Source organism: Coregonus clupeaformis, chromosome 12, assembly GCF_020615455.1.
Source record: "Coregonus clupeaformis isolate EN_2021a chromosome 12, ASM2061545v1, whole genome shotgun sequence".
NCBI classification, from domain to species: domain Eukaryota; kingdom Metazoa; phylum Chordata; class Actinopteri; order Salmoniformes; family Salmonidae; genus Coregonus; species Coregonus clupeaformis.
This window is the reverse complement of record NC_059203.1, coordinates 27,511,198-27,536,519: the sequence shown is the minus strand read 5'-3', so window position 1 is coordinate 27,536,519 and position 25,322 is coordinate 27,511,198. Positions and strand designations below refer to the sequence as shown.

Below are 25,322 nucleotides of genomic sequence, written 5' to 3'. Positions count from 1 at the left end.
ACCGGAGGCTGAGTAGACTGGCGAATCAGAGCGCCGGAGGGGAGCAACGGGAGGAGACGTGACGCCTAGACTAATCGGTGCCCCCGCACATTGACTCTGTACCGGTACCCCCTGTATATAACCTCCCTACTGTTATTTTATTTTACTGCTGCTCTTTAATGAATTGCTATATTTATTTTTTACTTATCTATTTTTTACTTAACACTTTTTTTATTTTCTTAAAACTGCATTGTTGGTTAAGGGCTTGTAAGTAAGCATTTCACTGTAAGGTCTACACCTGTTGTATTCGCGCATGTGGCAAATAACATTTGATTTGATTTGATTTGAGTCCTGGAAATAACACGTTCTACAACAGTAACTGTAAGCATCTTGTTCACTCCAGGAATCCTGTATACCTTGGCCTTAGGGCTTAAATACCATCAGCCCAACAGCCCAACCTTATATGTTTCTGGAACTATGAGATCAGAATCTGCTGCCAGGAAGTGGTTTAGAGAGGAAGACTCTTGTAGGGACACATTACGGTAAACCTATTCTTGGACTAAAAAGCACTTTCAATGGAGTAAATTAATGAAAGCGTTGTAAACCTTCATGTTCATGTCACAGTGACACTGTCAAATAAAGTGTAACCAAAGTGATTTAGAGTCCAAGAGTAGTCTTAATTAATCTGGGTTCTGCAAAACTGGCCTAGAGCGTTCTAATCAGAAGTTTTCAATCTCACCCAGCTGCAATGGGCAACAATACACTGAGGGGCCTAGGAGCTTTTATTAAAGGGAACCAAAACTCGTTCCCATAAACACAGTAATGCTGACCTCCTATGGTTAGGACATGTATTACATCAATGAAAAAGGAAAGAAAGACAGCACACCCTCAAAGTGAGGTGCTGGCTAATTGAAGACAAACTATGCAATGAAAAAATAAAGTTGTACACTAATTTTGGTAACACGTTACTTGACACCCAATATCATAACACGTTATGACACAGTCATAACCATGTCATAATATGTCATAACAGCTGATATAACTTCTCATAACCTGTCATAATATGGTCCTAACACTGTCATGACCCATATATTTAGACCTGATGTGACATATATTGCGTTATTTTATGGCTGGTTATGACACCTACATAAGAGTGTCAAAACTCACATTTATTCAAATGTGTTTTTCCCTGCCAAGAAGTTTACTTTAATTTGAAAGTTTGTTTCTTAGGTCCTTTGTTGTTGTTGTAATGAATTATTTACAGTCATGTTTCCATCATATTTTAAATGACTTGTAGAAAATGCAGTTTATGACACTGTCATAAAGCATTATGAACATCCTGTGTCACTTGGACTAAGAAAATGCACTTTATCACACTGTCAAAAAGCATTATGACCATCATCATACATTCATTAACCTTTATTTAACTAGGCAAGTCAGTTAAGAACAAATTCTTATTTACAATGACGGCCTACAACGGCCAAACCCGGACGATGCTGGGCCAATTGTGCGCTGCCCTATGGGACTCCCAATCACGGCCGGTTGTGATACAGCCTGGAATCGAACCAGGGGGTCTGTAGTGAAGCCTCAAGCACTGAGATGCAGTGCCTTAGACCGCTGCGCCACTCGGATGCCCTTATGTCAGTCATCAGTCAGAAATCTGCTCCTGTATTCCCAGTCATCAGCAGCAGAGCATTGGGGTAGGTGCATGTCTGACATCAATGTGTGCGCAATTACAATGATAATTTAATATGGTCTATTTCAGAAAATGTTATATAACAAACATTCTGTTGAGAAGTAGTTTATGGTGTCATGTTTTGTTTTGTGGGTTTTGACACTCTTATGTAGGTGTCATAACCAGCCATAAAATAACGCAATATATGTGTCATGACAGTGTTATGACTATATTATGACAGTTAATGACAAGTTATGTCAGCTGGTATGACATATTATGCTGGGTGTCAAGCAAAGTGTTACCCTAAGTTTTCCTTGCATGTGGATTTACGATGGGATGATGGCTATTGAGCCAAACCGGCAAGGAGAGACGAGTCTGCAACTTTCTTTTTTCTTTGCTTAGGACATGTATTACACCAAACATGCATCAAGTGTTCTGCCCTACATTTCCTAGAGGAGCGCTGAGTCACTTCTTTATAGTCAGAGAGGAAGTACTTTTTTCTGTTACAGCAGCATATTCTGGTTCCGCTGTGTGCTTTGATTTCCTGGACCTGCAGCCTACTTCCTATACACTTCTTCTCATCCCACATGCCTGAGCAGGTGATGGCTTCCCATGACCACCTGTCTGGTGGGAGAACACACACGTAGAGAGCTACAGGCGGAAGGGTATGACATCATACAGAGAGCTCTGCTGGGGGTGGATGGAGATTCCGTACATATTTCTGTCACAAGATGATGCGATGACAATGATTCAACAATACCATTGTCAGTTCATGGAGGAAAGAGATGCTGCTGGGAAATTTTCTGAAAATACAGCAGAGATGGAGCCAGAGCTCTCTAGCCCTAGCCCCAGCCCCAGCCCCAGCCCCAGCCCCAGCCTCAGCCCCACACCCAGACCCTTGACCTTGTTGGAAGGTCAAAGAAAGTTAGGGAAGCACCTCACTGGGGCAGTGTACTGTTGTGTGCTTAATGGATGTATTCTATTTAGGCAACAACATGGAAAGTTACCGTAAGCAGAGGTGAAATTGGGGGGGAATAGCAGTGAACAGAATTCTCAAAGTGAAATGATTTTGATATTGACAGTAATTTACAGTGGTTAGTGGTGAAGGCCTGCAATAATGTGGGTGTTTATATTTGTTCTAGTTCACACATGTACAAGTGTGTATTAAACAGATGTGTGAATTGGAAATGCATATTTTGCATATCCCAACTCGGAGAGTGGAGTCACAACCAGGATCTGTCATTATCAACGGCGAACCTGGAGCAATTAGGGTTAAGTGCCTTGCTCAAGGGCAAATCGAGAGATTGTTCACCTTGTTGGCTCAGGGATTCAAACTAGCAACATTTCGGTTACTGGCCCAACGCTCTAACCACTAGCCTACAGGCTGCCCATACAGGCTGCCAATATATATCGTTAACTGACGAGGATATATTACGTAAGCCTTCACATTAAATCCCAGAACTCTCGTCAGTTCCTTCCTCTTCATTAAAATCGCTCTTGTAGAGATGAGCTGTTATTCCTTCATATGCTGGTGTATTTCCTCCTACCTGTTTCTGTGTGACTGTGCGTGTGAAATTCCCCTCTCTGCCCTATAAGAGCCAGTCATGAGAGCCAACATGGACACACACAACAGAGGACTGCTCATCAGAGAGATAGAGGACACACACACAGACAGGTGAGTTGGAACACCTGCCACACATTTGTTGGGGGCCTGGGGTCCAAGGGGGGGCATGGCGTAGAGGCCGGGGGAGATGTTGACTTGGATGCGGGGAAGACTTTTTAAATTGATTACTGGATGCTGCACTGAACTGACAATACGCTATAAACATGGATATGTCACAAAGTCATTTTTGGAGGCTTGAAGCAGCGTTACTGTGGCAAGCAACAGATTCTTGGAACAATAGCTAACTAACTGTGAATGAATGTACTTAATAACTCTAGCTAACTTAGACTGAGAAGACTTAACATGAATGTGTATGTTGTGATGTCAGTGATGCTCTATCTAAAAGTTGGACTTTTCCTTTTATCAAGTATACCTTTTTCTCCATGCACCTATCAGTAAAATAAATAAATAAATATATATATTGTCACATACACTTGATAAGTGCAGATATTTTACCTTGTCGGCTCAGGTAATCAAACCAGCAACCATTTCGGTTACTGGCCCAACGCTCTAACCGCTAGGCTATGTGCCACCAGTACGTAAGGTGTGCGAGTTTACTTTCTAAGTGATGCTCTGTCTGTCTCCAGCTTGACATAGAGATGAAGCTGCTGTTAAGCCCCGCCCTTCCCAGGCTCCTCTTCCTGTTAGCATGTCTCAGTGGGTGTGGCTTGGGCCATGGGCTACACCTGGGAACCTGCTCTGTCACTGTACACACACACGAACTACGCAAGCACTACACAGAGATACGGAGCGCTGTGGTGAGCACACAAACACACACCGTCATTTCCATGTCGCTGTATAAGAACAAGAAACCTACCCTGAGGCTCTCAGTCTCTACCTCTCTTTTACTCTCTCTCTCTCTCACTCTCTGTCACACAGTCTGTTTTACATATATTTTATTAGAGTGAATTGAATTTTGTATTGATTGTGTTGTTGTTGGCTAAATGTGTGCAGATAGCAGCAGACAGTGAAATGGGAGTGAGACTGCTGAGGGGAGACGTGATGAGGAACATACAGGTGAGTTGTTCTCACTACCTTAACCTGCATATCAATGTCCTTTAAAAGGCACTCAGTCTAGTGTTGTCCATTACGGGATACATTTTCCTGGTGCAAAAAAGCACATATTTGTATCTGTACAAAAAATACAGTAAACCCTCATAATCTGGCAGCATGATAGAATTTGAAACATTTATTTAACAACGTGCTGCAGTAAATGTAACATGTAGTGTGTGCTCCCTTTCAGGAGGGGGAGTACTGCTGTTTCCTGCGTCTATTGCTGCGTTTTTATGTGGAGAGAGTGTTTGTTAGCCACGGCTTGTCTCAGCCACTGCACCGACGCTCAACCAGCGCTCTCGCTAATAGTTTCCTCACAATCAACAAGCACTTGAGGCAATGTGTAAGTAGACACACACAGGCACACATTCATGCAGGCATGCACACTCACACACATATTAACACACAACTCACACACAAACAAAGCTACTACTATCGTTATCTAATGATATCTCTTTATGTCCTCCAGCACTGCCACTGTGGAGAAGACACCAGGACAATAATGGACTCCCTACAGGCCCAGTTTGACAAGGTAACTACACACACTGACATATAAATAGGCATATACAGAGAGAGAGCAAAATAGAGAAAATACTGTTTGGAGAGTGTATGGTGAAAGAGGCTTAGACAGCCTAAGAGAGGAGAGTGAGAGAGAGGAGATTAATCAATAAGATCCATGCCAATGTTAACCCCTCTCCGCCTCTTCTCCATCCTCTCGCCCTCATCTCTCCCTCCTTTCTCACTCCTCCTACCATCATCCATCCATCCTCTCCCTTCATTTCTCCCTCCTCTCCCCCACACCATCCTACCCCCCCTCATCTCTCCATCCTCTCTCCCTCATCTCTCCATCCTCTCCCCCTCATCTCTCCATCCTGTAGCTGGAGATCTACCAGGCAGCAGTAAAGGCTATAGGAGAGCTGGACTCTCTACTGGACTGGCTGGAAGAGCTCACACACAACTCACACAAGCACCTCCACACAGACAGATAACACACTGTATGTTTGTATGTTTATATTAAAATATGTAAATGTTGCAGTACAGGTGATATGTTACATTTTTGTTAGCACATATAATGTTTTTGATGAGATAAGTTTACCTGAAAGGAATATTTATTAATGTGTGTATTCATGCTTATTTTTGTATTAAAACGGACATATGTCAGTCTGAGATGGTTGTCTATGTTCCATAAATAATGGTTCTGCGATAGTGTTATTAACCAGTGTGAATTTCACCAAACTGTCGAATTTCACTACAAAATAAATGTACAGTGCCTTCGGAAAGTATTCAGACCCATTGACTTTTTCCACATTTTGTTAGGTTACAGCCTTATTCTAAAATTGATTAAATAGTTGTGGTTTTTCTCATCAATCTACACACAATACCTCATAATGATGAAGCAAAAACAGGTTTTTAGAAATATTACATTTACATAAGTATTCAGACCCTTTACTCAGTACTTTGTTGAAGCACCTTTGGCAGCGATTACAGCCTCAAGTCTTCTTGGGTATGAGCTCCTGAGTGGCGCAGTGGTCTAAGGCACTGCATCGCAGTGCTAACTGTGCCACTAGAGATCCTGGTTCGAATCCAGGCTCTGTCGCAGCCGGCCGCGACCGGGAGACTCATGGGCGGCGCACAATTGGCCCAGCGTCGTCCAGGTTAGGGGAGGGAATGGCCGGCAGGGATGTAGCTCAGTTGATAGAGCATGGCGTTTGCAACGCCACGGTTGTGGGTTCGTTTCCCATGGGGGGCCAGTATAAAATAAAATAAAAATAAAAAAGTGTATTCACTAACTGTAAGTCGCTCTGGATAAGAGCGTCTGCTAAATGACAAAAATGTAAATGTAAATAAATGTAAAATGACGCTAGAAGCTTGGCACACCTGTATTTGGGGAGTTTCTCACATTATTCTCTGCAGATCCTCTCAAGCTCTGTCAGGTTGGATGGGGAGCGTCGCTGCACAGCTATTTTCAGGTCTCTCCAGATATGTTCGATCGTGTTCAAGTCCGGGCTCAAGGACATTCAGAGACTTGTCCCGAAGCCACTCCTGCGTTGTCTTGGCTGTGTGCTTAGGGTCGTTGTCCTGTTGGAAAGTGCACTTTTGCCCCAGTCTGAGGTCCTGAGCGCTCTGGAGCAGGTTTTCATCAAGGATCTCTCTGTACTTTTCTCCGTTCATCTTTGCCACGATCCTGACAAGCCTCCCAGTCCCTGCCACTGAAAAACATCCCCACAGCCTGATGCTGCCACCACCATGCTTCAGCAGGTTTCCTCCAGACGTGACGCTTGGCATTCAGGTCAAAGAGAATCTTGTTTCTCATGGTCTGAGAGTCTTTAGGTGCCTTTTGGCAAACTCCATGCAGGCTGTCATGTCCCTTTTACTGAGGAGTGGCTTCCATCTGGCCACTCTACCATAAAGGCCTGATTGGTGGAGTGCTGCAGAGATGGTTGTCCTTCTGGAAGGTTCTCCCATCTCCACAGAGGAACTCTAGAGCTCTGTCAGAGTGACCATCGGGTTCTTGGTCACCTCCCTGACCAAGGCCCTTCTCCCCCGATTGCTCATTTAGGCTGGGTAGCCAGCTCTAGAAAGAGTCTTGGTGGTTCCAAACTTCTTCCATTTATGAATGATGGAGGCCACTGTGTTCTTGGGGACCTTCAATGCTGCAGAAATTGTTTGGTACCCTTCCCCAGATCTGTGCCTTGACACAATCCTGTCTCTGAGCTCTACGGACAATTCCTTCGACCTCAAGGCTTGGTTTTTGCTCTGACATGCACTGTCAACTGTGGGACCTTATATAGACGGGTGTATGCCTTTCCAAATCATGTCCAATCAATTGAATTTACCACAGTTGGACTCCAATCAAGTTGTAGAAACATCTCAAGGATGATCAATGGAAACAGGATGCACCTGCGCTCAATTTCATGTCTCATACCAAAGGGTCTGAATACTTGTAAATAAGGTATTTCTGTTATGTATTTATTTTTTGCAAATATTTCTACCAACCTGTTTATCGCTTTGTCATTATGGGGTGTTGTGTGTAGACTGCTGAGGAATTTGTTTTATTTAATCAATTTTAGAATAAGGCTGTAACGTAACAAAACATGGAAAATGTCAAGGGGTCTGAATACTTTCGGAGGCACTGTAAGTGTGCAATTGCTGGTACCTGGGCTGTTGTCCTTAGACGTAGTTGATTATAATTTGACAGGCACCTCACCCTCATTAAGACTGGAGACAGGATATCCGTTTGTCCTCAGGTTTATTGTCTGGGAAAAGGTGAAACTGAGAAAAAGTCTGACATCAACATTTAGCAGAATGGTAGCTAGATACAGCTATAATAGCTTAATTGTAGAGGAACAGATAGTACTCATGGAGAATGGCATGTAATGCCATAGCCGAGCAGACGCAAACCTCCAACGGCTTAGCTAAAGCTTCTGCTTGAGGTTGAGATTACGGTTCATTGACAATATATAAAACAATTTTCAACCAAGCTTTACGTCCCTCAATCTCGATTTGGAAGGCACCAGTGTCTTATAAACTACAGTTTCCAGTTGCAGGTGGAACAAAAAAAAAGAGAATATTCAGAAAAAATATTAAATTAACTTGTTGCACTGCGTGAGGAGGTTCCTCACCATCTTTGATGCTGGACATCTTGCATTTCCCAACATCTTTGCTGAAACTAACAATTTCTAAGCCACACGGCCATGGCCATGTGTAGAAGATGACAGCACGTCACACTGCACGACCCAAGAAACACAAAGATCTACACACGTGAGAGGCATTCTTACTTGGTACAAAAAGTGGATTTAATACGTTTCTGAATATTTGCTTGTTGTCTGAGTTCCATCTGAAGGTTTTGGATTTATGAGCTTTGCCTCCAGCTCTGCTCGTTGGGATTTGCCTGACATTATAAATAATTGGACATTGGATCCTGAATGCTGATTGGTCGTATGTGTATATATATATATATATATATATATATATATATATATATATATATATATATATCTCATGGGCATGACACAAACATTATTGTTTAAGGTTCGATTTTAAAGTATCACTTCGCTGTTTTTATTATGCCTCCTCAAGTGACAAGAGTAAAGCAATAAGGCTTTTATTAAACACAGTGGGTCCATACTGACAAACATTAGAAAAGGTTTAAACAAACTTTTTTTAGTCTCAGAAAATGTATCAGCCAATTACAATCATTGATGTACTCGCACATGATAGAATGCTAAATGTTAGCTTTTCCCATCACATAACCTGGCACACCAATAGCCCTATGCTAACAACACCAGCTGGACATGATTATTTCCTGTAATAAATTCTGCATCAGCCAATTACAAATGTTGATGTAGTTGGACGTGATAGAAAACGTTTTCATGAGAGCGTCCTTAACAGAAGTCAGACGGCACCATATGCTAATCAAAGTTACTAAAACAACATTTCAACTTGATGGAAAGATCACAGTGTATTTTCGCTGTTTGCGGCAAGTTTGAATCTCAGGTGAGATTCTTTTGCTTTGAAATTTAGGGCGCGTTCGTAAATTCACTCTGGCTTTCTACTCCGATTTCAGAGCACTCTCGTCTGAGTGTGCCAGAGCGCAGAATAACTGATGAATTTAAGAACGCTCAACATCCGTTGAATATGGCCGGTGTCAGTAAACATTGGCAAAAAAACTTTATTAAATTGTTGCCAATACCACAGTTACAGTCACCAACGCTCTGGATAACATGAAAACAGCCTTACCAGCTCTGCTAGGGCATGTAAAATGGTCAGAGTGAGGTGTTCTCTCATTTATTTCTGGAAGTAGCTTCCGTTGTGAGCGCGTCACTTATCTCTGTGCTGTTTGCTGTTACTTGGCTACCTGCCAAACCTACGGGTTTTACTTTTTTTAAACCATTTAATCAATCTTAATTTAACACATTTTACCAACATCTTTGTTATTTTTTTCCTCTCTCTACTTTTTTCATTCAACTTTTTCACCCCGGACGCTTTATCTGGACATTGTTCTACAGGACCTTCACCAGCCGAAGATAAGTAGTAACATCGCCTTATGGTGAGGAGAGCCATGCTGCAAGCCCAGCTTCAGATGCAATCGTTAGGCAAGGGCAATATAATTGTAGGAACGGATGAAACGGTGTCTGTGCCACCTGTGAGTACAGATAGTAGTAGAAATCCCCAGTTGTCTAAAAAAAAACTGTGACGGACCTCAGCATTACTCTGGACGACCCTGATCTCTCTTTTGATGAACATATGAAGAATATTTCAAGGACAGCCTTTTTCCATCTTCGTAACATTGCAAAAATCAGAAAAGTTTTGTCCAAAAATGATGCAGAAAAGCTAATCCATGCTTTTGTCACTTCTAGATTAGACTACTGCAATGCTCTACTCTCCGGCTACCCGGATAAAGCACTAAATAAACTTCAGTTAGTGCTAAACACGGCTGCTAGAATCTTGACTAGAACCAAAAAATGTGATTATATTACTCCAGTGCTAGCCTCTCTACACTGGCTTCCTGTTAAGGCTAGGGCTGATTTCAAGGTTTTACTGCTAACCTAAAAAGCATTACATGGGCTTTCTCCTACCTATCTCTCCGATTATGTCCTGCCTTACATACCTACAAGTATGCTACAGTCACAAGACGCAGGCCTCCTTATTGTCCCTAGAATTTCTAAGCAAACAGCTGGAGGCAGGGCTTTCTCCTATAGAGCTCAATTTTTATGGAATGTTCTGCCTATCCATGTGAGAGACGCAGACTCAGTCTCGACCTTAAAGTCTTTACTGAAGACTCATCTCTTCAGTAGGTCCTATGATGAGTGTAGTCTGCCCCAGGGGTGCGAAGGTGAACGGAAAGGTACAAGAGCAACGAACCGCCCATGCCTGGCTGGTTTCCGTCTCTCCATTGGGATTCTCTGCCTCTGACCCTATTATGGGTGCTGGTGCTTACTGGTGCTTTCCATGCCATCCCTAGGAGGGGTGCGTCACTTGAGTGGGTTGAGTCACTGATGTGATCTTCCTGTCCGGTTTGTCTCCCCCTCGGGCTCGTGCAGTGGAGGAGATCTTCATGGGCTATACTCAGCCTTGTCTCAGGGTAGTAGGTTGGTGGTCTGTTGATATCCGTCTGGTGGTGTGGGGCTGTGCTTTAGCAAAGTGGGTGGGGTTATATCCTGCCTGGTTGGCCCTGTCCAGGGGTATCGTCGGACGGGGCCAGTGTCTCCCAACCCTCCGTCTCAGCCTCCAATATCTATGCTGCAATAGTCTATGTGCCGCGGTCAGTCTGTTAAATCTGGTGTTATTCTCCTGTCTTATCCGGTGTCCTGTGTGAATTTAAGTATGCTCCCTCTAATTCTCTCCCTCTCTCCCTCCCCTCCCGAAGGACCTGAGCCCTAGGACCATGCCTCAGGACTACCTGGCCTGATGACTCCTTGCTGTCCCCAGTCCACCTGGTCATGCGGCTGCTCCAGTTTCAATTCTTCTGCCTGCGGCTATGGAACCCTGACCTGTTCACCGGACATGCTACCTTGTCCCAGACCTGCTCTTTTCAACTCTCTCTCTCTACCGCACCTGCTATTTCAACCTCTAAATGCCCGTCTATGAAAAGCCAAGTGACATTTACTCCTGATGTACTGACCTGTTGCAACCTCTACAACCACTGTGATTATTATTTGACCCTGCTGGTCATCTATGAACGTTTGAATATCTTGGAGAAAAATCTGGCCTTAATGGCCATGTACTGTTATAATCTCCACCTGGCACAGCCAGAAGGGGACTGGCCACCCATCAGAGCCTTGTTCCTCTCTAGGTTTCTTCCTAGGTTTCTGCCTTTCTAGGGAGTTTTTCCTAGCTACTTCTACATCTGCATTGCTTGCTGTTTGGGGTTTTAGGATGGATTTCTGTATAGCACTTTGTGACATCTGCTGATGTAAAAAGGGCTTTATAAATACATTTGATTGATTGAGCTAACTTTAGCCAGTTAGCTTGGGTGCTTGACTGCCATTGTGAGGGGTGCGTTCGTAAATTCACTCTGGAGTGCCAGAGAGCGCTCAGAGTGTGCTCTGGCGTTCGTAATTTCAGAGTATTGTCAGATTGTCCGTTTGTAAATTCAGAGCGTTTCGCTCTCGGAGTGTTCAGAGCGCACACTGGACTGTAACTGTGCTGCTGGAAACAATTTAATTCTGCTTTTTTGCCGACATTTACTGACAACGGCCATATTCAATGGTGTTGAACGTTCGTAAATTCCTCAGTTATTCTGCGCTCTCGCACACTCAGACGAGAGTGCTCTAAAATCGGAGTAGATAGCCAGAGCTTCCCGTTCGCCACAGTACGCAGTGAACGAGGCTGAAACAGCTGCATTCTGCCTTACTCAATAATACCATAGGAGTCGAGTATGCTGCTTTATTAACTCAATCAATTATTTTGTTTACATAGTTTTCTAACTGATATGATATAATATTGTGACATGAATTAATGGCAGAATTACACGCAAAACACCGCCATCTCCTGGATAGTGTTGGTCCCAAAGATATGCCGCTCGAAAGAAAAAAAGGTATACCCAAACGCGCTTCAGCCCAGTTTGAGGGACTTGAAAATCCCCAAAACATTCCTTATCCCAGATACTTCAACTGGTGACTATCCCGGAGAATAAAGAAAAAGGAGCACTCTGTTTCTGCGTGAAATTAAGGCTCTGATGAAGGCGGTTCATGCTGAAACGTAACAAGATTGTTTGTTTGTACCGTCAATAAATCTATCAGATTTATGCAGAAACAGATTGCTCCTTTTTCTTTATTCTCCGGGGATAGTCACCAGTTGAAGTATCTGGGATAAGGAATGTTTTTGGGATATGCCAATCTAACACACAGCAAAAGTAATGAAGTAATGTGAAATATCATACATCTCTACCTGATATTATTTATAATAATAAATAAAGGTTGAGAAACTATATTTATTTGAGCTAAAAAAAAGGCCTTCTATCAAAGTTTTAAATAAAATATAATGATTACAAATAAAAAGCTTTATTTACAAGAAGTATAATATACCAATCCACTCTAAGATGCTCACAACAACATAGCCCCAGTCCATGTAATGCCATTCTATGTCAGGTTTATGGGAAAGAACACCATGCAGTGATGTCAAACCCACTAAATAAACTAACATACGAGGTAATGAAACTAGAGCTGGTGAGGTGGCACTCCAACATTTGAACAAGGAGCCTTGTTGAAACAAAAGATGTGCTGCTTTCAGTACAGCTAGAAGACCGTCATTGAAATGCGCTGTGTATAATTCTAAACAAAATGAGATGGTAACTACATATGCTTAAAAATGTATGGTTCTCTGTTCGGCACACTATTTTGGGCTTCTACAATGTTGTGCATGTTAATTCCACAATACATTCACAATATATATTTAACCAAGATCATTGACCTGATGGGTTTGTTTGTCCTGCTACTACAGGTATAAGGTAGCATGTCTTCAAATCTGAAGCACTTTCCCCTCAAAATGTAAACATCCTTTATGTATTTAGATAACACCAATGTACTACTTTGCTGTGACTTTGAGGTGTAGTCCAAGTGGGGGAGAGACTCATATGTCGGGAGAAACTTAAAAAGCTTACTGTGTAAACTAAACTAAGTAAAACTAATACTAGTTCTACAAAACACATTATCCACTTTTGTGCCATGCTCAGAGGGGTTATGAAACATCAGCTTTTTACTTTGGAAAGGTCTTATTGCACAAGTGAGAGTAAGATTTTGCCCTAAGCAGCACTGTCATGTTTCTCACTGTGTTCATCCTCAGTTCTTACAAGTGAAGCATTAACCACAAAAAAGTCAGCAATATGGTTGTTCTCTGTGAATCTGTTGGTGCTGTTTTAGAAACCGTGCTGCCCTGAAGCATTTTACACACATGGGGCACTTATATGGTTTCTCACCTGTGTGAATACTAATATGTTCTTTCAGGCTAAACTTCTGAGTGAAGCATTTGCCACAATAACAACACTGATATGGTCTCTCTCCTGTATGACTCCTCATATGCTTTGCCAGGGATTTGGTGTAACCAAAGCATTTGCCACATTCTTTGCACTGATACGGTTTCTCTCCCGTGTGTATCCTCATATGGACTGTCAGGTTATGCTTGAGACTGAAAAATTTACCACAGTTTTCACATTGATGTGGTTTCTCTCTTTTGTGAGTCACCATATGTTCTTCCAGGCATATCTTCTGACTGAAGCATTTGCCACATTCACTGCACTGATATTGTTTCTCTCCAGTGTGTGTCCTCATATGGTCCCTCTCTCTGTTCTCCACAGTTTGGGTTTGGTAAAGATGTGAGGGCTGAGATGGGTCTTGATCACAGTCACTTTTCACAAAGGAAGGATTGTTTATGAAGTCTTTGATATCAGACTCCAGCCCCTGAAGCTGCTCTTCCTCCTGACCTGTCCCAAAGTCCTCCTGTTCCTCTTTAATCTGTGTGTGCTCTGGGTCCTCCTGCCCCAGATTGGGACACCACCACTCCTGCTCACGGTGCTGCTGCTCAGGGGGAACCTGCTCTTCGGGGACTGGGATAATTAGCTGCTGGGGATCTAAAAGTAAAGTAATTCAATCAATAAATCATTATTACAATCGATCCTGACATTTTTCAAGAAACAATTTGTGAATTGGTTGTTTATTGGCAATGTGGCTTGCCTGTTTACATAATCTGCTTGACTGATTGTTGTGATTGTGGCTACAAACCTGCTTTATGCAAATGTATCTTCGGTTGGGTAACGATATCCAGCAGCATCCGTAGACGATCGATCTCCTCCTTTGAACGGGAGATTTCTTCCTGGTACTCTGATACCGTTTTTTCCACGACCCCAAATATCTCAACAGCCGCCGCTGTTAATCGCTCGGTAAGAAACACATTCAGCAGATGTAGTTTGGACATTTTGTGGAATGAAAGTGAATCAGTTCGTATTGTTTAACTCACGTGGATTAGTACTCTTCCGTTGTGTGTGTAAACCGTGAACCATAGACTATAAAAAATAAAATGTGTGAACGTCACAAGTAGCAGAGATTGCTATCAGTGATTGCAATACCGCCCCCTTTTGTGTGGGTTGATTACGATCATTTTGCTGTCAATGAATGGTTGTCTACAAACGTAAGTGCTGTCAAAAATATGTAAATATTTAAGAGTAAGGTTAAATCATATTACATTTAGGATTACTCAGAGCTGCATCCATCCAAAATCTGTGGTTGGTTTGTTTATGGCTTTATATCACTCCAATCCAACAGGTGGCGGTATACCAATAGCATCAATGAACAAAGAGCGATAAGGACGCAAACACAGTTTACTGACAACGGCTCTTGTGCGGAATTATCTGTTTTTGAGGTCGAGCGACAGAAGATGAAGTGGAATCTGAATACAATGGCGGTACAATCAAGGAGAATTTGAGTATTGTTCAAAAGAATGGAAAACGGAGCAAAGTAGGGTACATTGATGAGAATGACCCTTCGTATCTAGTAGGAATACGGTTTGTTAATAAGGAGCAGCTGAGCACCAATCTTGAAGAAACCATTTGAGTTATCCAAACTGGTGGAGAGAGTGCTGGGTAAAGTGAAGGATGTGAGGATCACGAGAGGCGGGCTGTTTAGATTTTTTTGTGATTCTGCGGATCAAAAGGAAAGTGCGTTGTGTCTTCATCGATTTGATACGTTTGAAGTGTTGTGTGTGTCGCTTCGGAACAGGGCACCCCTTAAGGGGGTTCTATCTGGCGTTTCGTGGGAAGTTGATTTGGAAAATATGAAAAATATTCCTGGAGTGATTGAAGCACGTCGGATGAATCGAGTGGTGAATGGGGAAACATTGAAGAGTTTATCTTGTTTTTTGAAAATGAGTCTCCATAATGAAGTGAGGTTAGGGTATATTAACTACAGAGTTAGAGCATTTATCCCAAGAACAATGCAGTGTGATAGCGTAGTGGTTAAGAGCGTTGTGCCAGTAACCGAAAGGTTGCTGGTTCTAATCCCCGAGCTGACTAGGTGAAAAATCTGTCGATGTGCCCTTGAGCAAGGCACTTAACCCTAATTGCTCCTGTAAGTCGCTCTGGATAAGAGCGTCTGCTAAATGACAAAAAAATAAAAAATAAATAAATAACATTGTAAAGCTTTTGGTCTTGTAGAAAGTGTTTGTAGAAGGGAGAAGCCGAGATGTACAAGATGTGGAAAATATCATATTATGTATTATAAAAAGTGAAGAAAATGTGACATGTTGTAATTGCGGTGGGAATCATGAAGCCACGTCTTCTGAATGCCCCACAAGGGTAAAGGAGAATGAGGTGGCCAAAGTCAGGGCTGTCCAGAGCATTTCATATGCAGAAGCTGTGAAAAGGGTTGAGTGTTTGAATGTTGCACCAGAAGAGTCCATGGTAGTGGATAGGCCTTCACTGCAGGCTGCAGGGTTTGTCTTACACCAAGAGGATCCTGACATTTTAAAGGTTAAAAAGGTGGACTTTGTGGCCTTCTTCACAATGGAGAAAAGATCTAGGAAGATTGAAATCATTGTGACTGCGGGGGGTTTCTGGGGCTGAAAGATTTCACAGCAAAGGATTTACATGGAATATTAGCAAATGCTGTACAACCTTCTCATGTCGTAGAGTCTGAGAAGCGAGATATGGAGAACTGGAAGAAGTGGGAGTCTTGTTTGTTTTGGCAATGTACTATTTTTATTAGGGTGGATTGTTAGAATCACTAAGTATGGATTTATTTTAATTTTGGTTTCAAATCGTCCAGTAGGTGGCGGCAATACAACTTTTGGATGTAGTCCGCCATAAAACCCACAGCAGAAGAACACTTTTTACTTCCGTGATTCCAGATTCCGCAGGACAGCATTTCTATTGACTTTTTTGTATACTATTATAATGTCTAAACGACATCTGCTGAATGTGTTTCTTACTGAGCAATTAAAGCAGCTGCTTTTGAAATATTTAGGGCCGTGGAAAGAACAAATTTGAGATCAAAGGTTTCATGAGGCTACGGTACATAATGTCACCTTTTTATTTGAGGGTATTTTCATACGTACCGGTTTTACCGATTAGAAATACTAGCATTTTATGTATCTAGTGCCCTCATTTGAAGAAGTCATAAGTATTTGGACAAATTCACTTAGTGTATTGAAGTAGTAAAAAGTGTGGTATTTGGGTGCATATTCCTAGCACGCAATGAATACATTAAGCTTGTGACTACAAACTCGTTTCTCGTTGGATGCATTTGCAGTTTTTCATTGTGTTTTGGGTTATGCTTTGCCCAATAGGAACTGAATGGTTAATGATAACTGGAGTAATTTTCTTTCTAAGTAGATCAAATGTTTCTGAACACTTCTAAAATAATCCTAATAATGCCATGATTAAGAGAAATGATGAATGAATCATGAAGAGGCTACAACAAAACATGCTAACCTCTCACCATTACAGTATTTTCTTCCTACAATAAAAGGGACTCCAAAATGCCAGAGTACATTATTCACCATTTAGTTCCTATTGGACAAAACATAATCCGAAACACAACCAAAACAAACTGCAAATGCATCCAACAAGTTTGTAGAGTCACAAGTTTGATGTAGTCATTGAGTACAAAGAATATGGGACCAAATACTAAACTTTTGACTAATTTAATACACGATAAGTGAATTTGTCCAAATACTTATTAGTTGTTCAAATTGGGGAACTAGATCCATGAAGTGCTTTCATTTTTAAATGATAAAACAGATATGAAAATGCCCTCAAAAAAAAAAGGTGACATTCTGTACTGTCATCTCATATGAAACATTTAATCCCAAATACAAAATGCTGGCGTATGGAGCTGATATTCAAATGTTAGGTTCACTGTCCAAATACATATGGAGGGGAGTGTACATGCTCACCATATACATACTCACAGTGTGACCACAGCTTTATATCTCAGAGTAGACTAAACATCCACCAGCTAGTTCACACAGGGGAGAAGCTTTTTAGCTGCAATGTGTGCAGCAAATCTTTCCCCAGGAAGGGATATATTGACATACAAGATACACACATGGTAAAAAATGTTTTGTTGCCGTGTTTGCCATAAAGGCTTCCATCAGACAGAGCATATGAAGAAGACAAGACCCAAGGGTGGAGGTGCTCTGTGAGGGAAACATGATTCAGTCAGAATATCTGAAGGACCAGCTTAATAATGTAGGACATTCCCCTCATGTCACTACTGTTAGTTGATTGAATCGAATGTATTGATTGATGTATGAGGGCAATTGACATGATTGACAATGTGTCCAAGGATAATATTTTATATATAAAAACAATAAATACAAACACTTGTTATAGCACATTTCTACATGTTCTCTTCTGTTTGGCACTGTATCAATGTATCACAAAGCATACATTTGTACAGTTTTTACATATCAAAGGGTGAAAATATATTGGGTAACTGTCCGTGGTTGAATTTGAACAACAAAAATGTGATATTGGTGTCATTCAAAAGAAAACTGCAAATATTGACACTCTTGTCCACACAGTAAATAATACATTAATTTCCAGCCTTTTATTATTATTATTTTACAGATGCGTTCATCCAGCAAGGAGATGGCTGCACGCCACAGGGCATAGATCAATTCTGATCCTCTAGCAAAGGAGGAATACTTTGCCAAGAGAAGAGCATGGTAGCATTTTCAGAATTTCATTGTACATTTAAACTTATTTAGTTAATTGTATAGTCAATTTAGAGTGATTCACATCTGATATCAGTTATTGTTTTGATTTTAGTTATCAAAGAAGGGCTCAAGGGAAGAAGGATCAACCTCCAATAGAATTGATACCCGAAACAGCCAGGGCACAAAAAAAGGAACAGTGGAGGGCAGCAAAAACAAAAGTGCAGAGAGAAGAAAAAAGTTGTGATGTACTTAACTCCAGTGTCCTTTAAGGATACTCTAATTACAGAGGAAGAGTCTATCGTCTCAAATGCTCTCATGCACCAAAGAGGGACCTTCAACCAGAGTAGTCCTCAGTCTCAACACATGACAAAGAAAAGTGCAGATTGCAGAAACAATGCAAAAGAAAACTCTAGTTAAACAGCTATGGAGGGTTGAACAGAAATTGCAACAGAGGAAAAGAAAGGGAGAGAAATTGCCAAAATATTTAAAGAGGTCAAACAAAACTAGAAAGAAAGAAGGCAAACGATACAAGAGGAAAAAAACGATTTGGAGAAAAAAAGTTGAGTTCTTATGAAAACAGTGGGATGAAAACAGTCACCTGCTGTATAAGCAACTGTAACCAAATTTTATATAACTGAGCGTGTGACTAACACTTGTACCTGTTATAAGGCTAACCTGAAAGTGCAAATTGTGAGGACTCATGCCAGTGTCCTGTGTGGAAAACGCTTTCAAACATCATTCATTTAAAAATCACACCAAGTCATTCATACTGGGAAGAAACCATTTCAGTCGAAAAGGAAGCTTGCAGATGCACGAGGACACACACACTGCATCGTTGCCATATTTGTGGAAAGAGCTTCCCTGTGAAGAGATTCCTGACCACAAGTATGACGAGTCACAGAGGGTTGAAACCGCATCGCTGTGAAGAATGTGACAAGGTCTCCGCTGAGTGAAGCTCTGACCGTGCAAATTAAGACTCACCTAGAGGAGAAACCGCATCCATGCCATGAATGCAGCAAACACGTCAATCAGATGGGATCACTTAGAAGGCATATGAGCTTGATTCACAAACTGGAGGAATCATGATTTGCGTGGGGGAAATGTGTCAGTTTAAACTAGATTGAAAGGTGCTAACTGATATCTAGACGTACATACTGTATCAGAGGCACTGCTTTAGGTTGAAAAAGGTAGTCACTCATGAATGCAGGAACTTGCATAACATTGTGGAGAGCTACAGACAGACCGGTTACTGGATTGTTAAGCGGCTAATCTTACTTAAAATATGTGTGACTGCTTGAACTGAAAGTGTGGTTTGAGAATGAGGCTCTTTGTTCAAATATTGAACTATGTACAATCTATTTTGACTCAATGTTGCACAACATTTGATGATTTAATAAAACAAATGTCATTTAAAAAGTGTATTTTTCCCTTGCTGTCAAATGTCATTATTGGAAATGAAATTGGGTTGGACTTAATGGTAACTGTGAGAATGGGATAACAGGGAAAGTCTTATTTATGAAGACGCCACCACGGTACGTGGCGCTTGACATGGTGCTACACCCACATATTTTACTACACCCACACATTTTACTACACCCACACGTGGTGCTGCAGCCTGAATGGTAGAAGATACATAGCAATCCTGACCTTAAAACATTAGACCAATTATTTATTAAAAAACAGTTAACATTCAGTACGGAACACATTTTAACACAGTAATTTCATCAGAGATAACTGTCAAGACCCTAATAGGATAGTCACACAGACCAGCAGTCAGGTCCAAGTCCTAAGGGGAAATAGATGAGGATGATCAAATAAATGGATTGGTCTGCATCTACTAAATAAGACAGATTCTATCCTCTGCTTCCTGTAAAATTTGTAGTGTAATTACAAAAGAACAACACTCATCAGTCAACATATATACAGCTACTGGCAGTATTCATATCCTCATGTTCGCGCTGAACCAAGCATGGCCGCACGCAAGGCTTCAGATGATGACGCATGCAGCAATACAATCACATGGATCAGTGAAAAACAGTTTTCATTACTCAAAAGGTATTCCCATTCCCCCACTGTATTGTAATGCATTGTTCAATCACTGATTCTTCTAGTGTTTTAAATCCTGGCCAATAATTAAACTGCCCAGATTTACATGTTACTCTCCTTCTGTGCTAAGAACTTAATTTCAAGAGTGAGCGTAGATGTCTCTGCTGTTAACGTTTTGACCGAGCCATTTTCCAGCCGTGTGGTCTCTCCCCTGGGTGAATTTTAAAGTGAGTGTTCAGGTGAGCCGACTGGTTGAAACATTTCCCACAGATGTGACAGCGGAAGGGCTTCTCTCCAGTGTGAATGCGGTGGTGCCTCCTCAACATGCTGATGGTTGTGAAGCCTTTTCTGCACACAGAGCAGCTGAATGGTCTTTCCTTGGTGTGCCATCGCATGTGGACCTCTAACTGACAGGAGAAACTGAAGCATTTCCCGCACTCTCTGCAACGATACACTCTCTGTATGCCCTGGGGTTGATAGGGGGATCTCTGTTGAGGCAGCTTTAAGGTGTTCTGGCCTCTAACATCTATGTGTAGACCTATACTTTCTCTTTCATATGCACTGCTTGTTCCCTGTGGCTGTGGGGCCTTATATACTGGGAGTCCTTCTCTCTGAATTCTATTGTTGATATTGGGTTGGGCACAGTTTTCACTCGAAGCTGCAAGACAGTCTGAATTCATGGTGAAGATGGGCTGTAAGTCAATGGTTGGTTCTGATGTGCTGTAGCCTTCTCCTTCATTCTCTATTTTGATCTGTTTATAAGATATGGTTCTGGCTAAAGAGTCTCCTTCTCTGATGTCCACAGTTTGGGTATGTGGAAGATGTGAAGGCTGAGGTGGGTCCTGATCACAGTGACTTTTAACAAAGGGAGGAGTTAATATTGACTCTCCTTTGGTATCAGACTCCAGACCCTGAAGCTGCTCTTCCTCCTGGCTGATTCTGAGCTCCTGTTCCTCTTTAATCTGTGTGGGCTCTGGGTCCTGGCCCAGACCAGGGCTCCACTCCTGCTCACAGTGCTGCTGCTCAGGGGAAGATGCATCTTCAGTGAGATGGATAGCATGGTGGTCTAGAGGGAAAGGAAAGGAAGAAAGTCAGGTGAAGGTAATTCTATCTTAGCACTACAGTACATGTATGACATGTATAGCCTGCATGTGAACCAGAGTTAGGGTTTACAGGAGATGTTGAATATGGAGATTCTCTTTTAAGCCCAGGAAGTAGCCATTCAACTTGCCATTCACCAGCTTTTCAAGCTTAAAATGTCATACGTTCGAGCACTTACCAAAGACGACTGTGGCAGTCGTTACGGCCGGTAAGTACTTCCAAAAAAGTTCTAAATAAAAAGTTAAATGCAACTGAAAAAATGGCTTGTCTGGAAGAATCTAAGAATAGTTTTTGACCATGTGCGCATGCGCCAAATCTACCTCTTCTGCACATCCACTAAAATCACTCAGCCTATCTACAAATATACAATCACTGTAAAAACTTACCCTGTTGTCTACTTAATCTACTTACATAACATATTATTGCATTCTGTGTAATGTGGGTGAAACAACAGATTGATAAATCTACTGTTGTAGGTGATCAAATCAATTACCTTTCCTGCTGCTGGATCAGCCGACCTGTGTGTGTTATGAGTGATTTTATTGGAGGTGCAGAACTGTGGATGATTTGGCCAAAAACAATATACTTAGGCTGCATTTAGACAGTCAGACAATTCTGATGTTTTTTCACTAACTGGTCTTTTGACCAATCAGATCGGCTCTGAAAAATATATAATATGGCCTCCCGAGTGGGGCATCACTATATCATAGTGTTAGAGGCGTCACTACAGACCCGGGTTCGATCTCGGGCTGTATCACAACCGACCATGATCAGGAGTCCTATAGGGCGGCAGACAATTGGCCCAGCAACTCCTTGTGGCGCGCCTGCTGGCTGGCCTCGGTCGTCAGGTGAACGGTGTTTCCTCTGACACATTGGTGCAGCCGGTCATGTTTCGAAGGACGCATGACTCGACAAATAAAAAGGTGCTAACTGGTAAAAAAAAATACCAATTAGTGGACAAAAAGATCTGAATTGGTCTGCCTGTTAAAACACAGGCATTTTTTCGGTTGCATGTAACTTTTTATTTAGACCTTTTTTGGAAGTACATACCGGCAGTAATAATAGTTGCTCAGCGAAACTCCAGTCTTTGGTAAGTACCGAACGTATTTTGACATTATAAGCTTGGAAAGCTGGTGAATGGCAAGTTGAATGGCTGCTTCCTGCGCGACTGTAAACCAAGATTCAGATTCAGCCTGCATGGTAGCAGAGCTGCCAACTCTCACGCATTGGCCGTGAGACACGAATTTGACCCTCTTCTCACGCTCACACACCTCATATCACGCATTGAAAATTACTGCTTTTATTTGTCTAATTAGTTCATTTTAGTGTTAACTTTTCAACTGTGCCCCATATAATTTTGAAATCAGAGCATCGCGACTGCAATTTAACATGACGTGCGGAACCTCTCATTGTCCTGTCTTGCCACAGAACTGAACCGCAGCACATTGAAGCATATGATTGGACTAGTTATGTAAGGGATAAACGGAATTGGATACGCGTTTTCAAGAAACGCTCCTCAAGATTAGAGTGGAGGTGAATGGAGAAAGAGAACATTCTCTTCTGAGTTTATAAAACGGTAAAAAGAGCAGCACGGTAGCGCTTTTTTAGATACAATGTTGTTAACAAATTTAGGTTGCTGTTACTCCCGTCCCTATTGCAGAATGCAGCTTTTTGACAGCACGTACTAAAGTCGATTTAATCCACACTTGCATTAGTCCCCTCGTTTGGTGATTGGCATTTAGGCTTTGACAATGAAAAGGCAGCAGACAGACCTACAGTATGTTTTAGCAGGGAAGTTTGGTAGGGTGACCTGATTTGTAACTATGAAAATCATTTGGTCAAACAGATTGTGAACTCAAAAGTGTAAGTTTGATTCTAGAGGGGGGACAATAAATAGAAAAAACTATTGGTTTGGGTGTAGGGGCAGATTTGTCATCTTTTCTAGAGCAGATTTTATTATCAATTTACTTTACTTAGTCTGATCAATTGAACAATTCTCATTCTTAACAATGGGCTGAAATAAAAAGGGTAATTAGTGTGCTTGTCAGCAAGAGCACTACTGTTATTCCCCACATTTACAGTATTTGATTTCACTTCTTACCAATTTTGCCAGTGTAATCACAGATTTTAAATCTGATATGCCTACTTGTGTCTTTGAAAATGAATGATTTGAGGCTATTTATTTTTGCAGCCATTCATAGAAAGTTTTGGATAAGTCCTGCAAATAAGCACTGGATATTAAAACGCTCCAGGCCTCAAATATCATTTTTGACATTTTACTATTATGCACATGCTAGGCAGAGATGGTAGGGGGACTCACAATTCATAAACGCATCATATTTTGTCTATGTAGTGTAAGATGATGACAATGACCTTCAACTAGTTGATATAAACCACCTGCATATTGATATTCATGAGACATTTTTTTGAGAAATGAATTGTTATAACAAGAACATTTTCAAACATCCAACACTTGGGAAACATAGATCAGGAGAGCAAGCAGGATTTTCTTCCAGCACTATTTTAAAGAGAGTTCACCAAAATTACAAAATACTAAATGTTTGTGTCCTTACCTTGAAAATGTATGCACTCACTAGCTGCAAGTCGCTCTGGATAAGAGCGTCTGCTAAATGACTAAAAAATTAATTAATTAATAAAAATATATATAAAGCAGTCTACAGACAAGAAGACTGCAATCTATGATTTGGTTAGCCACTGCAATCAACCATTAATATTAGTATTTCCGGTGCACTGATTTCATTACTGTCTGAATAAAGTGTCAAACCACATTTGCATAATTGCATACTTTAAATGTCATCCCCCAAAAACCTCAAAGTAACAAAGTCGTCGAATTTTGAGTGTCCATTTAATGTTCAAAGCATTCTGAATAAAGCTGACCTGTTTTTTTTTTTTTTTTTACCCTGGTCATATCCCTAAACCATGTCGAAATACATAGAATTACAGGAAATGAGCTTTAAAACAGTAACATTTTCCAGGCCCCGTCTAGGCAAAATCTCACTCCAAGCTTTCTTCAAAGTTGGCAGCCCTGTGGTAGGCTTTTCATATTCTCTAGTCTAACGTTTGTCCAATAGAACAATTCTGGTATTTTCGATAGATTAGTTAGTGGAGTCTGGCAACAACCAAAACAATTCCCTCGTTTTGAAAAATAAAAGTAGGTACATATCCTAGCGTTACTTAGCTAGCTACCTGTTTGGAGTAGAACGCGCTGGACAGCGATATCCAGCAGCTTTCGGAGACGATTGTTCTCCTCCTTGGAGCGAACGATTTCTGTCTGGTACTCAACTATCGTCCCCTTCACAACCCCAAATATCTCCTCGGCAGCCGCGGTTAATCTCTCAGTGAGAAATATATTCAACAATTCCAATTTTGACATTTTGTTTGCTGTGAGAGTAGTACCACCGATGAAAGGTGTTACTTATAATCTTTCAGGTAATATTAGTATTTTCACAATCCACCATCTTTGTTTATAGCTATCTGGTTTCACGAATATGACGACACAGATAGAACAATGAGCCAGATATTTCACCGGATGTATAAATGTGAAGCATCCGGTTGGTGTATCCACTTACTACCAAATATGAAGGGAGCCCAGTGGCCGGCAGTGGGAGAAGATGGGAGCGATATGGACTTTGGCCAACATTACCCTTTGCCAAAGTTTCTTTAAAATAGCGTTTTTTTAGGAGTATTGCGTTATTGCACACGCGCACTTCTGAGTAGGCGTTCTCTAACAGAAATATGCAAATACATGCTAGAACGCGCCAATAGGATTTCGCTAGCTCGTGCTTGGCTCTGCCTACGTCCTTGCTTGTTCTGCCCTCTGATTCATTTGCTCCCATTGGAAACGCAGGCTATTTATAAAAAATATTTGGTTACTATGAGTCTGATTTGTTTCTGTTCAGAAAGCGCTGACCAAACTAAAGTGCGCCATCTGCTGTATCGGAGGGGAAAACAATAATTTGTCTTGAAAAATACAAATTTCAAGAGTTATACATTCAACAGTAGTTGATCGCTCCAGGTAAATTTAGGCCACCTAATGAACTCATACATGACCCTGGCACTCAGATTTTTCCAATGTAGCGATAACTGAACCACTTTCTTAGATTGGCATGTCTTCAGTCCTCGACATACACC

General features: G+C 41.4%; 3 protein-coding genes across 3 annotated transcripts; 1 reads left to right on the top strand and 2 right to left on the bottom strand.

Annotated features, from left to right (window-relative positions):
- Positions 1–3,916: 3,916 nt before the first annotated feature.
- Positions 3,917–5,475, top strand: il19l (interleukin 19 like). Its single transcript, XM_041893021.1, has 5 exons — positions 3,917–4,075; positions 4,272–4,334; positions 4,561–4,713; positions 4,840–4,902; positions 5,249–5,475. The coding sequence occupies exons 1-5, from the start codon at positions 3,917–3,919 to the stop codon at positions 5,357–5,359; spliced, it is 549 nt and encodes a 182-aa protein (XP_041748955.1). The 3' UTR covers positions 5,360–5,475.
- Positions 5,476–11,763: 6,288 nt separating this feature from the next.
- On the bottom strand, positions 11,764–14,590 carry LOC121578647 (gastrula zinc finger protein XlCGF7.1-like). Its single transcript, XM_041893020.1, has 2 exons — positions 14,093–14,590; positions 11,764–13,941 (listed from the first exon to the last, which is right to left on the bottom strand). The coding sequence occupies exons 1-2, from the start codon at positions 14,283–14,285 to the stop codon at positions 13,190–13,192; spliced, it is 945 nt and encodes a 314-aa protein (XP_041748954.1). The 5' UTR covers positions 14,286–14,590; the 3' UTR covers positions 11,764–13,189.
- A 5,087-nt stretch (positions 14,591–19,677) lies between these two features.
- On the bottom strand, positions 19,678–24,700 carry LOC121578148 (zinc finger protein 624). Its single transcript, XM_041892300.2, has 2 exons — positions 24,378–24,700; positions 19,678–21,135 (listed from the first exon to the last, which is right to left on the bottom strand). The coding sequence occupies exons 1-2, from the start codon at positions 24,562–24,564 to the stop codon at positions 20,237–20,239; spliced, it is 1,086 nt and encodes a 361-aa protein (XP_041748234.2). The 5' UTR covers positions 24,565–24,700; the 3' UTR covers positions 19,678–20,236.
- Positions 24,701–25,322: the final 622 nt, after the last annotated feature.

Bases quoted from the DNA above. Each gene is read 5' to 3' on its own strand.
- il19l (XM_041893021.1), top strand. From the start codon at position 3,917: ATGAAGCTGCTGTTAAGCCCCGCCCTTCCCAGGCTCCTCTTCCTGTTA. The intron at 4,335-4,560 runs GTGAGTTGTTCT...GCTCCCTTTCAG, and splicing joins ACGTGATGAGGAACATACAG to GAGGGGGAGTACTGCTGTTT. The intron at 4,714-4,839 runs GTAAGTAGACAC...TATGTCCTCCAG, and splicing joins ACAAGCACTTGAGGCAATGT to CACTGCCACTGTGGAGAAGA.
- LOC121578148 (XM_041892300.2), bottom strand. From the start codon at position 24,564: ATGTCAAAATTGGAATTGTTGAATATATTTCTCACTGAGAGATTAACC. The intron at 21,136-24,377 runs GTAGCTAGCTAA...CTTTCCCTCTAG, and splicing joins GCGCGTTCTACTCCAAACAG to ACCACCATGCTATCCATCTC.
- LOC121578647 (XM_041893020.1), bottom strand. From the start codon at position 14,285: ATGTCCAAACTACATCTGCTGAATGTGTTTCTTACCGAGCGATTAACA. The intron at 13,942-14,092 runs GTTTGTAGCCAC...CTTTACTTTTAG, and splicing joins GATACATTTGCATAAAGCAG to ATCCCCAGCAGCTAATTATC.